The sequence below is a fragment of the Electrophorus electricus genome, chromosome 17, assembly GCF_041902795.1.
Source record: "Electrophorus electricus isolate QZ-2024a chromosome 17, ASM4190279v1, whole genome shotgun sequence".
NCBI classification, from domain to species: domain Eukaryota; kingdom Metazoa; phylum Chordata; class Actinopteri; order Gymnotiformes; family Gymnotidae; genus Electrophorus; species Electrophorus electricus.
This window is the reverse complement of record NC_137513.1, coordinates 21,386,439-21,399,967: the sequence shown is the minus strand read 5'-3', so window position 1 is coordinate 21,399,967 and position 13,529 is coordinate 21,386,439. Positions and strand designations below refer to the sequence as shown.

At 48.0% G+C, this 13,529-nt stretch overlaps 1 protein-coding gene across 1 annotated transcript; it reads right to left on the bottom strand.

Annotated features, from left to right (window-relative positions):
- Window positions 1-625: 625 nt before the first annotated feature.
- Window positions 626-13,007, bottom strand: trpc4b (transient receptor potential cation channel, subfamily C, member 4b). The gene is made up of 11 exons (XM_035534213.2): window positions 12,653-13,007; window positions 12,146-12,546; window positions 8,869-9,387; window positions 5,695-6,031; window positions 5,141-5,280; window positions 4,575-4,894; window positions 3,709-3,904; window positions 3,404-3,595; window positions 2,708-2,749; window positions 2,486-2,575; window positions 626-2,276 (listed from the first exon to the last, which is right to left on the bottom strand). The coding sequence occupies exons 2-11, from the start codon at window positions 12,521-12,523 to the stop codon at window positions 1,716-1,718; spliced, it is 2,775 nt and encodes a 924-aa protein (XP_035390106.1). The 5' UTR covers window positions 12,524-12,546; window positions 12,653-13,007; the 3' UTR covers window positions 626-1,715.
- Window positions 13,008-13,529: the final 522 nt, after the last annotated feature.

Here is a 13,529-nt window from a genome sequence, read left to right as displayed (position 1 = left end):
TGAATGATTATTCTGTAGTCTTCCGTCTTAACTTTAACTGTAAACTCTAAACTGTAGAATCCCAAATAATAAGCGTTATTATTATTACCTTGAGCAAAGTGTGAACGAGTTTTAGTGTAGTTCTTTAAAAATGCTGCCAACACCTGAGTGGCACGGAGGGATTTCGTATTGAGCCTTACGGCGCCTGGAACAAGAAAGCTTTTACGCATCTGCACTAACCGAGCCGCAAGGAGCCCGAATCCAAAATCTCTTCACCATCAGCGCTCTTCCTCAGATTAGCTCTTCCCTGTCACTCTGCCACGGAACAATCGCAAAAGCGTGTAAACGTTGCGTGGATTAAGGAGCGATTACGCACATCTGGCGTTTCCATGCTGTCATTTCTGCTGCAGTTCTTGCCGCTTCCACAAGGTGGTAGCAAGCCCCTGGAACCAGACGTTAACTCACACCCTAATCGCGTTAGTTCACAAATGACACACCTGTTGTACTTTTCTGCGTTTTGTTGGAAAAAGAAGAACGCTATTGCAAGAAAAACGATGAGAAAAATATCGTTACACGGCCTGAAAAATAACTATAGCAAATATACGTTAAAAATATATACAAATCTTAAACGTTTCACACATTAACATTACAACGTGTTTATTTTCCATTAACCATACTTCAATGTACATGTGACACATTTGTCATGCACAATATGTTAAACAAAGGTATAATTATAATTATGCACACATTACCATCCGAAAGTTTAGGTATAAACCATTCACAATGTTACAAGTTTAGTGCTTAGTGCTTAGGGAACACATGACTGCTGTTTAGTAGCATAACCATACCACTTTTGCAAGGGTTTCAAACTACAACAGCAGGTAAAGCTGATATACTCGCTGCCGATCAACTGCATAGATTATATAAATAAATGTGCATCCGGTTTGCTTAGTGACTGTGTAAATGCTCATTGCTCTACAGTCAGATAGGAGAGGGAACTGTGCAAAAACCAGGCAGTGCAGACTGTTTTATTTCAAATGGGCTATTGCTTTAAAATAAGCCAAAGCATGCCAAGTTACAACCCTAAGGTAGCAGCAATCGGTCCTCTGTGTAAGTGGTGATTACCGGGCTACGGTTGGCAGAAGAGAGGTGACTGCCTCTGAAAACGTTTACGCCTGGAAGTCGGCACTACCTGACTGGAAATACCGAAGTCACTAGAAGATGGAAAACTGTGGGTGGGTAGAGACTCTCCTAGAAACCAGGGTCGGGTTTCCCAAAAGCACAGCAAGACAGAGATCATCTCTGAGAGGTGGAGCGAACATTACAACAAACGCTCCCTCTCCTAGTTTAAATGAATTTAACGCTGTGATTCTTTTGGGAAACCGGGCCAGAAAGATTCTGCTGGACAATGAAGCCTGAAGAAAAGGTACAGATTAAAAACAGAAGCAGGCCAATGTTTAGTGGATCCATTGTTCTGCACAGACATGTACTGGTAAACGCAGTCGGTCGTGAAGCTAAATGTGATGAATACTATTGGAATCCTCATCCATCATGGTAGAGCTGGCGAATGCTACAGGCTCCGGCTGTTCCCTGAGACTTTGGAAGGGTGTCCGTCGTCAGACAAGTGCCAGCTGACACGCGCCGCTCAGCCATCAACCTGCAACAGTGCACGGATGTGGGGACCGGTCCATTTCTGACCTCAAAAAGGCAATCTTGCTCATCACAACTTGCCCACGTTAGGTGTTTGGTGGCGAGAGCGAGCGGGTCTGGTCCGCGGCCAGAGATGTGGCCGATCTTCCTTCCGGATCATCCGTTCCTTCCTCTCCTTCTTTGGACAAGCACGTCGGCACGTTCCCCACCTCCGTGTACGCCTCAGCCAAAGGCTGCTTGCACTCCTCCTCCATGCTGCAATCAGACAGTTCCACGTCGGATTCTCCCGGGACCGCGCAGACGTCGCTTGGGTTGGAGTCGTGGTTGGATCTCTCGGGCTCCTGGAACAAGCCAAAGTCAGATAGGTTCTTAGGAAAGCCCTTCCTGGCTTTCTCCTTGGTGGGTGTGATGGGCAGGGGCATGGCGATGCCATTGGGCAGGCCGCCAGGAGGCTCCTCCCCCGAGATGACCTCACACCTCCCCGGGAAGCACATCTGCTGCAGCGCTGCAGACCGCGGTACCAAATGCACCGGCTGCGAGGCGTTCGAGGAAGCTGAAGCCGGTTTAGGCCCGGGAACACCTGACTTGTTCACCTTCATCATCCGCAGCACCTCGTAGCGGAAGCTAGAGATATCCTGCTTCAGTTCCTGTGGAGCGAAAGGCAACTGTTGACCAAGCTGCGAGATGGGAATTCTGCCTGAGAACGTGTTTACACCCGAATGGGATCCATGTCAGTTTTCCCTTTTGTGCTCAACTAAAATCTCAACGCTCTTACAGTGGAATTTTGAGTTTACGAGGCAAACAGCTTTCTTAATGACTTACAAAAGTTTCTTTTTAGGGGAACGTCTCTCATTACCTTGAAGTTCTCCTCTGTGAGCCCCTCCTCCGTCTTGGCGTCTCGGATCATAGCTGCCACGTACCTTTTCACCAGGTTCCTCAACACCTCCTGCATGCAGAAGGTGACAGTGAAGGTAAACGCGGCAGCACAGCGACCGGGTCTACACTTGTGCCTTAGCTGCGGCCACGCGGGAGAAAGCTGCAGACCGGCCTGTGAGCGACGGGAGTGGCTTCCACTGACCTGATATTGGTGGCTGAGTCTGACTTTTTCAGCTGCTCTTCTCTGGAGTGAAAGAAATATATAAAAGGAAATGTCAGGAAAACTCCAGTAGGGCGTGGAACGGGGCATGTTAGTTGCATGTTCTTTCCATGGGGATGTCTGACAGTAGAACAGGGGGGTGCAGTAGCATTTAACCAGAAAGATTTCAGTGAAACTGAGATGGTCTGCTTTACAGCGTGCAGCCTGCATGGCCGTTATGTGGCCGGAGGCCGGTGGGGCTACGTTTTGGAGTTTGTTTGCCTCGCAGTTCTTCTTATTTTTGAGGAAAAAGCAAGAGAAAATCCAGCATGCAATTCACATTTACATGGTCTGGACGTTCATAAAGGTTTCTAAGGCTCCAGTGTTTGGTAATGTCATTAAAAACTTTAATTGTTTGCGGTTACATAAGAGTGCAGAGAACAAGGTTTATCTGTTCCCAGTGCTGACCCATATTGAATTACTCCAGCAGGTAACTCTCCTCACATACATCTCATCACTAATTAACCAGAAGGGCACCGCACAGAGAATTACATTCAGCCAGAGAATCCAAACCAGTCGCTCTCTGGAGTCAGTTCTACAGCTCACGGTAGCCGTGCGTGTAAAGTTCATTGCGAAAGTATTCGGTTTTAGGAAAGACAATATTTGTGGAAGACATGGAAACATCCTGAGCGAACTCACCCCTAGCACACAAAAAGACTCTGTCCTCTTCGACTTCCCCTTGAACATGTTTATCTTCATCCACGTGACGAGGTACCATATGGACTTGGGGCTGGGGACAATATTGAAAGGCGGTGGCAATGTGCCTCCTTCTTCGAAATAGCTCATCCACAATTTAGTCCTGGCGAATTTCCACTCAATGTCAGCGTGGTCCTATGGGAAACACCAGGCACGGAGGATGAATCAGGCTGCGATATGAACTCTCTCTCAAAACCACAAATAAATCCCGTGAATTACTGACTGAGGCCATCTGAAGCAGCACTTACGGCGATGTGCTGATAGGAGTTGTTCATCATGGCGATGAGCATGTTGAGGAGCACCACCAGGGAGATGACGTTGTACGTGCCGAACATGGTGGCTCCCACAAATTCGGTGAACTTATGATCCGGTTCCACATTGGTCACGTGCAGATTGATCAGCCCGAACACGGACCAGAACAAGGACTGCAAGGTCTCGAACAACCTGAAGGGCAGAGAAGGGGAAAAACAAACAAACCAAGACTTCGGAAACGTACGCGACTTTGCACTGCGGCAGACGGAGACGGACGGACCGATGTGGAGAAAGCGTCGATCCCCCGGTTGTGAGGGACGCTGCCGATACTGCCATCCATCTCGGAGCTGGTCGGGTCGTTAGCGATGACCGGTAGTAACAGACAGTGATGATTATTCTGTGTAAAATGTCATCAATGCTCACACTGTTTGGAGTAATACTGTAATGGGAAGTGAGTTTATCTGACCAAAGCGGTTCTGCAAACAAAGCTCTTCCATGTTTTCATAAGGACGGAAATGTGTGTGAACTGCCAAGATTAGGAAAAATGTGTGTGTGTGTGTGTGTGTGTCTAGATGTGTAAGTAGGTGACAAAGCAGGAATAGCAAAAGAGAGAAGAGAGTATGGGAGGAAAGAGGAGGTCAGAAACAGAAAACAAAGGCTGACTTCACTGCCTTTCACACACACACACACACACACACACACACACGCTCACACTCACACTCACACACACACTCACACACACACTCACACACACACACACTCTCACACACACACACACACTCACACACTCACACACACACACACTCTCACACACACACTCACACACACTCACACACACACACACACGCGTGCGTGTGCTCACGTGGAAAAGGCGTTGTTCTGCTTCTCGCAGCGGATGCCCTTGCAGCAGTTATGGTTCTCCGCTGGCGTCTCGTAGTAAAAGTAGAGCTGGTTGAGGCCGTTGGCAAAGGCCAACAGGACCAGGCAGTAGATAAAGAGGAACTTGAGGATGTCCAAGAGCATGCGGCCTAGCGAGATCTGGAGCGGGCCCAAATGCGAGTTGGCCGTGAACAGCGAGATGAGCCGCAGCGAGCTGAAGATGTTGGCGATGGCGAACACGGCCTCGGCCACCAGCGTCGGGTGCCACATCTCCCAGCTCTCCCTGGGTTTACTTCCACTGTACTGCACAAAAAAGGGAGAAGGTGAGGTTAATGATTACTCTGCTTCTTAGTAGTGGAACACGTCGTACGTAGCTGAAGTATAATTAACCATCAATTAGTATACAGTCTTGTAGTGACTAGGGAGGTACTTCTACCTGAGTGTAGCTTTTCAGTATACGTTTCCAGGACACCAGCCTTTCAGTATGTATGTTTTTGTACTCGGCACCTTGCAGTGGTGTTCTAAGGTGGCTGCTGTGATGAAGGTTACCTTGAAGTACGCGACCATCTTGAGGGAAATGGTCGCCAGGTACAGAGAGTTCATGACAAAGTCCATCAGATTCCACCAGTCGTGGATGTAGTCCTGAAACCCGCCGTCCCACATCTGCTTGATCTCTGTCCATATGAAACCTGTCGGAGCAGGCAACTGGGTCAGCACGCGCACAAGAGCTCTGCGTGTCGCCGGGGTTACGGTCGGAGCCCCGTCGCGGTCCGCCAGGTGTCTGCGTCTACGTCTACCTCGGCGCCATTTCCGAAAGAACAAAAGACGAGACGAAGCCGTTTGTACGCTGCTGAAAGCTCCAGGGCCGCCTAAGGAGCGAGCTCGAAGAAGAGCTCAGCAGAGCTGCGCTTCACACACGTAGAATTACAAAGCCATACATTTATTTTTACCCACGCAACAGCCTCTGTTTGAATCCCTGCGAACCACCCGCGTAATTCAGAGTTGTCTCAAATCTCAATTTAGCCTCTTAGCTGCCGAATCGGCGCGAGCAGAACACGAGAGGGCTCCGGTCCCCAGCCACGTGCCGAGAGCGAAGGCCGTACCTAGGACCCAGGGCAGGATCATCCACTCCACGACCGTGGGCGCAGGGCCCTGGCGCCGCGGGTCCGTGGAGACAACAAGCTGCGAGGCGAGCAGCAGGAGGAAGAGGAAGGTCAGGTAGGAGGCCGTGTGGCAGATGAACTTGATGAAGGGCTTGCGGATGAAGAGGCCGTAGCGGCTCTTGGGCGCCGCCAGGTAGCAGAGCGACAGGACGGGGAAGAGGAGGCCGATGAAGACGCACGTGACCAGCTTGCCGGCCCAGTGGCGGCGGCGCCAGCCGGGGAACTCGTCGTACCAGCGTGACGCCAGCAGCTGCTGGCAGTTGGGCTGAGCGACAAACTGAGCACCAAAGGACAACGCAGTGAGCATCGAACACAGCGGGAGGACTAGGACATGCCCTGGAACACAAGATCATCTACACGCCTGATATTCAAGCGTCTTTACCCTTTCACTGTTCATCGTCGAGCTATATAGTTCACAATCATCACATGCGGCAGTTTCAGTTGGTCTGCAAAAATAATCAAAATGAATTTTTATACTTATTTTGAGACACAGCCGACATAAAAAAAACCCTTACATGTGAATGTTTTCTCCTTCCTGTCTGTCTAAACTGACCACTCATGCACGGATACTATAGACCACTGATGTTACGGCCTGTGGATATGCTGAAATATACCGTATTCAGTTCTAATAAACGAGGCAGGCTGCATGCTTTGATTCGACGGCAGCTATGAACGCAGTCAGTGATCTCTGTGGGCCAGACATACTGGAGCGTGGCGTGGAGAGTGGCAGAGAAGCCCGCTGTCCGCTCGGCCCGTGTAATAGTGTTTATTAAGGCTGGCAATGCAGTGGTAATGGACTGGAGGCAGGAGGTCTGTCTGTCTACTCCGATTCCCTTCTGATTCATTTCACCCTTCTCAACCCTGCTGAGCCACCAGGATTACTGCTGACATTCTGTCTGAGTGCCCCCCCGCCCCCCCGGCTCCTTTTCCACATCAAATAGCAATTTCCAAGCGGCGAGCCCTAAACATGAACTGTAAAAATATATACGTCGCTCTTTTAACACCGTTATTTAGAACTTGTGTTTTTGAAGAGGAAATTGCAAGCACTCATCACATTTGTTCTCTATAGTCTCTTTTTTTCTCACTTTCTTCTCCCCCCTTGAGATTCGTTTTCTGGTCATTATGCGGGTGTCTGTGCTCCCAGCGGAAACGGCCGGGCTCCTAAACGAGTTACGCCCTGATGAATCCTCGTTAAGAGTCGGGCCGATCCTGCTCCGGTTGACGGGGTCAGCGCTGAGCTTTTAAGTGCGCACCGCCAGGCCTGTTTAAGTGGAGACGATTGTACAAAAGAATAAAAAAAAATGTAGCAGTGTCGCTCAGAACGGTCGGTTACGTCACTGGTTTGCAGAGTGAACAGGAGAAGAGTCCAGCGCTCCAGCCGTGACCACGACACCGATCTCCAGCTCCACTAACGGCGGGGTCTGTGCACCATTTAGCTTTTAAACACTGTTGTGAAATTAGAGCTGGCCAGTCAACGGCTGCTACAGCTGGCCCCCCCCCCCCACCCCCCCCACCCCGCAGGCTCCTCACTTCTTACGCTGACATCACGTCATCTGTTGTCCTTGCTTCACACAGGTCAGAGGTCAGGCAGATAGCACAAAAACCGACTGGTCACTTGCGTTCTTTAGAAATGACAGATGCATGACCCAACATGCTAAAACCACAATCCAGCAAGGAAAAGAACAAAATATTGCAGCGGGAATGACGAACACACTACACCGTATCACGCATGCTGATTAATTCTTAATGTTTTAATCCAATATCAGCAGCTGTCGTGAAAAGGTCACTTATGCTCAGCTCCTAAAACTGCAGGGATTATATGAGTAATCTGCTGTCTCATTCACTGGAAACAAACATCATTAGAGCCTCCAATCTCAAAATCGAATTATCATGCCGTGGGAGAGATTCGTCATAACGAGCAGTCTGCAGAGTAAATGAAACCTACCCTGTGGCTTTTATCATTTGCAAGAATGTTCTCAGTTTAGATGGCGTCATCCAATTAACAAATTCAATAATAAGATCAGTGTTGGAGCTAAAAAGGATTCTTACACGGCATGATCAAGACTGTCACCTGAACTGTATATTGCAATAAAAATTCAAGGACTTTTTCAGATACAAGATGAATCATACTGAAGAGAGCAAAAAAATAAATAAATAAAAATCTCTCTCTCACGCCCTCAAATATTTCTGCTACTTTTCATCTAAGATGGTAGCTATCTCTATCCCAAAGCCTCCATCCACATCTCTTTGCTAATCCTGGCATGTGGACGTACGCCCCCTTGGACAAAGGTCATACGGGGACAGTTCCAGGCACCACTCTTAGAAAACTGCATTACAAAAATAATGTGTGCAAAGTGTCTCCCCGAGACGTACGGGATCAACAGGAATGTGAAGGATGAATCCTTACAGTCCTACTGGATACCTCTCAGGATTAAAAGGACATTCTGCTTTTGTGGGACACAGCAAACAATGCAAGCAGACTGTTGTACAATTCGATCTTCCGCCTACTTTATGAATAGGGAAGACTGAAGACGTCATGGTCTACAACTAGAAGGGCTTACAAAAGAAATCTATAAAAGGAAACAAACAGAAAAACAGACGTTAAAACATACTCCATGAAAAGGAATGAGGCAATAAACCCGAGAAGCCCTGAAGCACGGCCACAGCGGTTTTCGGCACACACTACGGGAGAGGGCACATCTCACGGGACCCTGCACGTGTACAGGAATAAGTCAGAAAGCGCTGGCTGAAGGTGCCGTTGATCAAATGAAGAAAGCGCAGGGCAACTCGCTCTGGCTTCTCTGGCCTTCGGAGTACACGTAAACAAACTGTAGCCAGAGACTCCGGCCCTACGGGAGCACTCGGGAAAATGCCGTGTACAAATAACGCCCGCCCTGCGCAGCTACAGCCAACAGTCACTGGTGACACGAGGTTGCTCTTGAGAATCAAAAAGGAATGTTCTGACCGCACGCAAACATTTGAATGGCTCCTTTCACAAAGAAGCAAAACGCTGATCGATACGGGAGCTAGTATTTGACTAAAGGGACCGAGGTTATGCTGTTTTCCCCACCCTCTGTCTGCGCCCCCCCCTTCTCCCCACAGCGTCGGCCTCACCTCCTTCTGCCGGTACTTGATGGCGAGTTTGAGGCGCGCCAGGTCCTTGCCGGACTCGTCCTGCAGCAGGCTGAGGTCGTCGCGGAAGTTGAGGATGAGCTGCAGCTCGCGCGACGAGCGCGTCTGGTCCAGCAGGTCCTTGGCGAAGCGCTTGCACTGCTGCGACAGCTCCTCGTACTCCGCCTTGAACTCATTCTCCACCTTGCTGAGCTCCTGCAGCTCCCAGCTCAGCTGGAAGGCGGTGAGGAAGGGGTCCTCGCTGGACAGTGCGATGAGCGAGGGGCTGGACAACGCCCGGTAGATGTTGAGGCGCGAGCGCGAGTGCCGCAGGCTGTCCACGTCGGAGCTGGACGCGCACTCCCCGCAGTTGCAGCGCACCTCGTGCGGCCGGGGCACTGACACGCCCTTCTGCACGAGGAGCTTTATGATCTCGTAGTTGTTGGTGTGGGCCGCAAGGATGATGGGTGTGATGTCGGGGGTGAAGTCAGAGAACTGCTTGTCCAGCAGGAGAGGGGGCACCTGGGAAACAACAAAACGGACAAACATCCGATAAATGTCCCACTGAGAAATTTGCAATGCTCTTTGCAAAACTATTACACATATGTAAAGATATTCAAGATTAATTGTACTTTTCAGCTTAATGGGAGATCTAGAATCCACTGCTGTGTAAGTCTTTACAAAAATAACTGAACCAAGTGTATCAGTGACCACATGTTATAGGTCAAACACTAAAAAGACAGTTACGGTAACATATGTCATGCGAACTCGGGGGCCACCAGGAAAACATAATCTCAGTGTATATATTGATTAAAAGGGCAAGTGGTAAATATTTCCTCATTTATCTAAACAATTTATGAAGGATTGTTAAAAACAGCCAAAGAACTCCGGTGCTGTCAGGAGAGGTCCTTCTATATACAAACTCTTAGCATAGGTTTCAGGAACGCCGGTAGTGTTCGGACACACGTTATTTCAAATGTCATTCGCGTGTGTCTAAAGTGCCATGCCCGTGAGTTTAAAATGTCTCGGCACCCTGTGGTTTCAGCAGTCAGAGCTCCAGCTCGGGTCTAAAAGATGTTCAGGAAGGTGAAAAGCTTGCCACAAAGTTATGTCGAGGTATTCCCACTCAGGATCTTTGGGTATTCCCACTTCGTTTTGCGGTGAAGGACATTTTAAATGTACTGTTAACTTTCTCAGTGGAGGAAGCCCACGAGATTTCTGCTTTCCCTGGAATATGATCAGCTCCAATAACAAAACCATATCCTTTATACCATTATAAAAGAAACCGAAAAACTGACCGTAGATAAAAACTGACCACAAAAAAAGGTCCATCAACACTGTTTGAGTAACTGGCTCTGATGTACTGAAGAGATTTTCATGTATGAGGACGCATCGTACACTGCAATGACAGTCCAATCGGGGCTCAAAAGCCAGCACATGTACTACCAATTTATCAAATTCAGCATCAGAAATTGGACAAGGATTGATGTGATATATATGCAGTAAGCCTAGAACATTCTGAATTTCTGTCAGAAGGTGTTCTGTTAAAGAAAACAGTTGGCAAAAAGATTCCTGTCCTCATAAGGGTTCAAAATTCACATAAGCTGATGGGATCCTTTATTTTGATAACAGCCTTCAAAGTTGGTGGAACGCCTAAAAGATAATGGTGATGTGTATGCAAAGTTCTGTGAATATAAATATGAAGAGAAAGAAGGGAGAGAATGAGAGGAACACCAGAAAGTGACAATGAATGAGAAAGAAGAAATGAGAAAATGAAAGCAAGCAAGCGTGTGTGTGCGCACGTTACAGAGCCCTAAGAAGGGTTTGCCAGAGTGGCAGTCATCAACACTGTGACATCCATGCTTCTCAGCTAAGCCTGTGGAACTCACTAGCGAGGGGAAGAGGGGGTGTGATCAGGAACAGTCACTGGGGAGTATGCCAGGCGGTGCACCATGCCCAAGATGCCAGGCTGATCTTGGGTACGATTAGCTAGCATGTCGGTGTGACGCAACAGCATAGCTTAAAAGAGAATGAAGCCACGTTGTAACATGGAGATGGCTGTAAACTGGATGATATGAGTGTTGTCAGTTTTAAATGGCCTAAAGAGAGAAGGGAGTATAATGCCATTAGAAGTACGCACACTGGCTAGAACCTCCCCGTTTATTCTCTCTGGGTGTGCAGGCATGGGGGCCTATTTTAGGACCACCATCCCAGATCACACCACAACTTCAACGCGAGAAATCCCATCGGATGTGTGACGGACGGCACCAGTGAGAATCGCGGTGCTTGGCACTGCAGAACCATCAAAGCAAACAATGCGCACCCAACGACGGACCCGTTCTCTCATAATCTATACACATGTTAATTTGGTCATTTGCATTTCAAAAGGGCAGCGAGAACAGGTACGCGAGGCAGAAAAGTGGGAGAGAGCTGAGGATGACCACGCTGTGGATTACGGCAGGGAGGCATCACATCTGCCATCCTTCCGAACAGCCAGTGGTTACGTCTTCTCATCCTCCCTGCCCCCCTTCCCAAGACTCACCCTCTCTACCGTATCACAGCCCGTTCCAGTGGAAGTTAGATGGCATCAGTTCAATAGCTGCTAATGGGAAGTGTGTGTGTGTGTGTGTGTGTTTAGGAGTGGGATGTGAATTCATCAAAATGAGGGTGGTCTTTAAGCCACTGTAGAGTTGAATTTGGAGAAACAACAGTCTGACAGCTGTGATTTGCACTGCCATTACTGAGTGTGGTTGTGTGTGGTTACTCAGGAAAGAAATGAACACACTTGGTAGTTTAGCTGATGTGTAACTGATAGGTGGTAGGCAGGCAGGGTTGTGGGTCAGGATCCAATGGGATTTATAATGGATGATCCAAAGCACTCTCTCAAATATAAATCACATGACAACATCCAGGAAACAATGCCAGGGTAACTGAGATCATGCGCAAAAAAATACCCTTTTTTAAAATTAAAAGGTGATAAAAGCACTTCAGTAATATTTTAAATCCATTTAAATACAATCACTAACAATATTTTATTTGTAAATCTGCATTTAAAAGAGGTTTTGTTACCTATAATAAACAATATTATGATGAGACATGACTAATAAAAAAAAGCAGAACATAAGGTTTTTAGCGTTTATATACTACTATCTATGAGAAAAGCTCATTAGTGCTTTAATAATCTGTGCTCGAGTGAAACAATTGCGTAAGGAGTCGTAAACGTAAGAGCCTCTACATGGCAGTCCGTGTGTGACCACGGTGCGTATCCGAAAGCTCTGACCTGTTTCTCCCCGCTGGGTTTCTTGTGGTTCAGGAGCAACTCCACGGCGCCCACCACCTCCTTGCGGATCGCATGCAGCAGCGCGTCTCCCACGTACGCGTTACAGCTGAGTAGCAGCTCGATGATGTCCAAGTTCTCATTCTCGATGGCGATCAGCAGCGCCGTGCGCCCCAGCGGGTCGACGCAGTTGATGTTGATCTTGAAGTAAATCTCAGCCTCCTCCAAGGCTTGCTTCACGCTGGCGTAGTCGCCCTTTTCCACGGCGCTCAGGTACGACTTCTCCTGGGCCGAGAGCTCCGACTCGGCGCGCACAATGCGCAACGGGATGCGGTCCCGGTAAGAGGAGTTGTTGGTTCGGCGGTAGTACAGCTGCGACATTGTGGCTAGCTCACCTCAAACATCTGGAGGGTGGAGGAGAGGAGGGGTACAGCCGAGATAAACACCCGTTAACTTCAGCTCACAATACGACAAACAGAACGGAGCACTAGGCACGGAAATGATATCCACCCATTCTGATGACTTTGTAATATAATTAGGTAGAGTGGCGACACCGGGGCTTGGCGCATCGCGTCTCTTCTGCTCGGAGAATGATGATAAAGTCCAGACGAAACTTTTAACATTTCATAGCCCTGGCTTACCACTGGTATATCGGCTACGCCTGTGAAATAATAAAAGGGTTACCAACACTTAGTCAAAAGATTAAGTTACTTTCGAAACAAATTCAGCGCGATAGACAGACAAACAGTTCGTCTCGGCCGAAACACGAAAAGACTGTCAGAATTACGCATGTATTGCGCATGGTTACTACACTGTAAAAGCTGGACGGATAAGATGAAACAAGCGCATCTTAACTTTCTGAGTTCGTAAAATGAAGCCCAACCTCGTCTCTAACGCAGAGAAGTTCACACGAAGTTCAGAGTGAGGAACATACCAGAGTAGACAGTAGTGGTTCATCCCGACACTAACCTACATCTCAAAGCGCCGTGGAGGCTCTAAATTTAGATCATCAGCACGCGGTAGGGTGCCTTAAACGACGCTAAACTCACCTAAACGATTTTGAATTTCACGGTCGCTTTTATTTCTATTACTTCTACGATGTAATGGATGTCGAAGAATTACGTATCAATATAATCCGACGCGCCATAATCATTTTGGAAAGGGTCTTAATTGTCTAACCGATGTCCCCAGTCGTCTCCCACAGCGTCGTCCGAGAGCTTAACATTTTCGACCAGCATGTCGATGTGAGATCAGTTGTTACATTTTATTGATGTAATTTGTCCTTCAGAGAATTTAACTGAAGTTTGAAGTAAATGTCTAGAAATAAAAGATGTTGTACTGTAGCAAACATTTCAGTTGTTTAGCTTTTAGAGTCAGACATTTTTAA

Coding starts and splice junctions, on each gene's coding strand:
- trpc4b (XM_035534213.2), bottom strand. CDS start 12,523: ATGTCGCAGCTGTACTACCGCCGAACCAACAACTCCTCTTACCGGGAC. Junction 3,905..4,574: donor CAGAACAACGCCTTTTCCAC/GTGAGCACACGC, acceptor TCTGCCCTTCAG/GTTGTTCGAGACCTTGCAGT. Junction 3,596..3,708: donor ACTCCTATCAGCACATCGCC/GTAAGTGCTGCT, acceptor TGTTTCCCATAG/GACCACGCTGACATTGAGTG.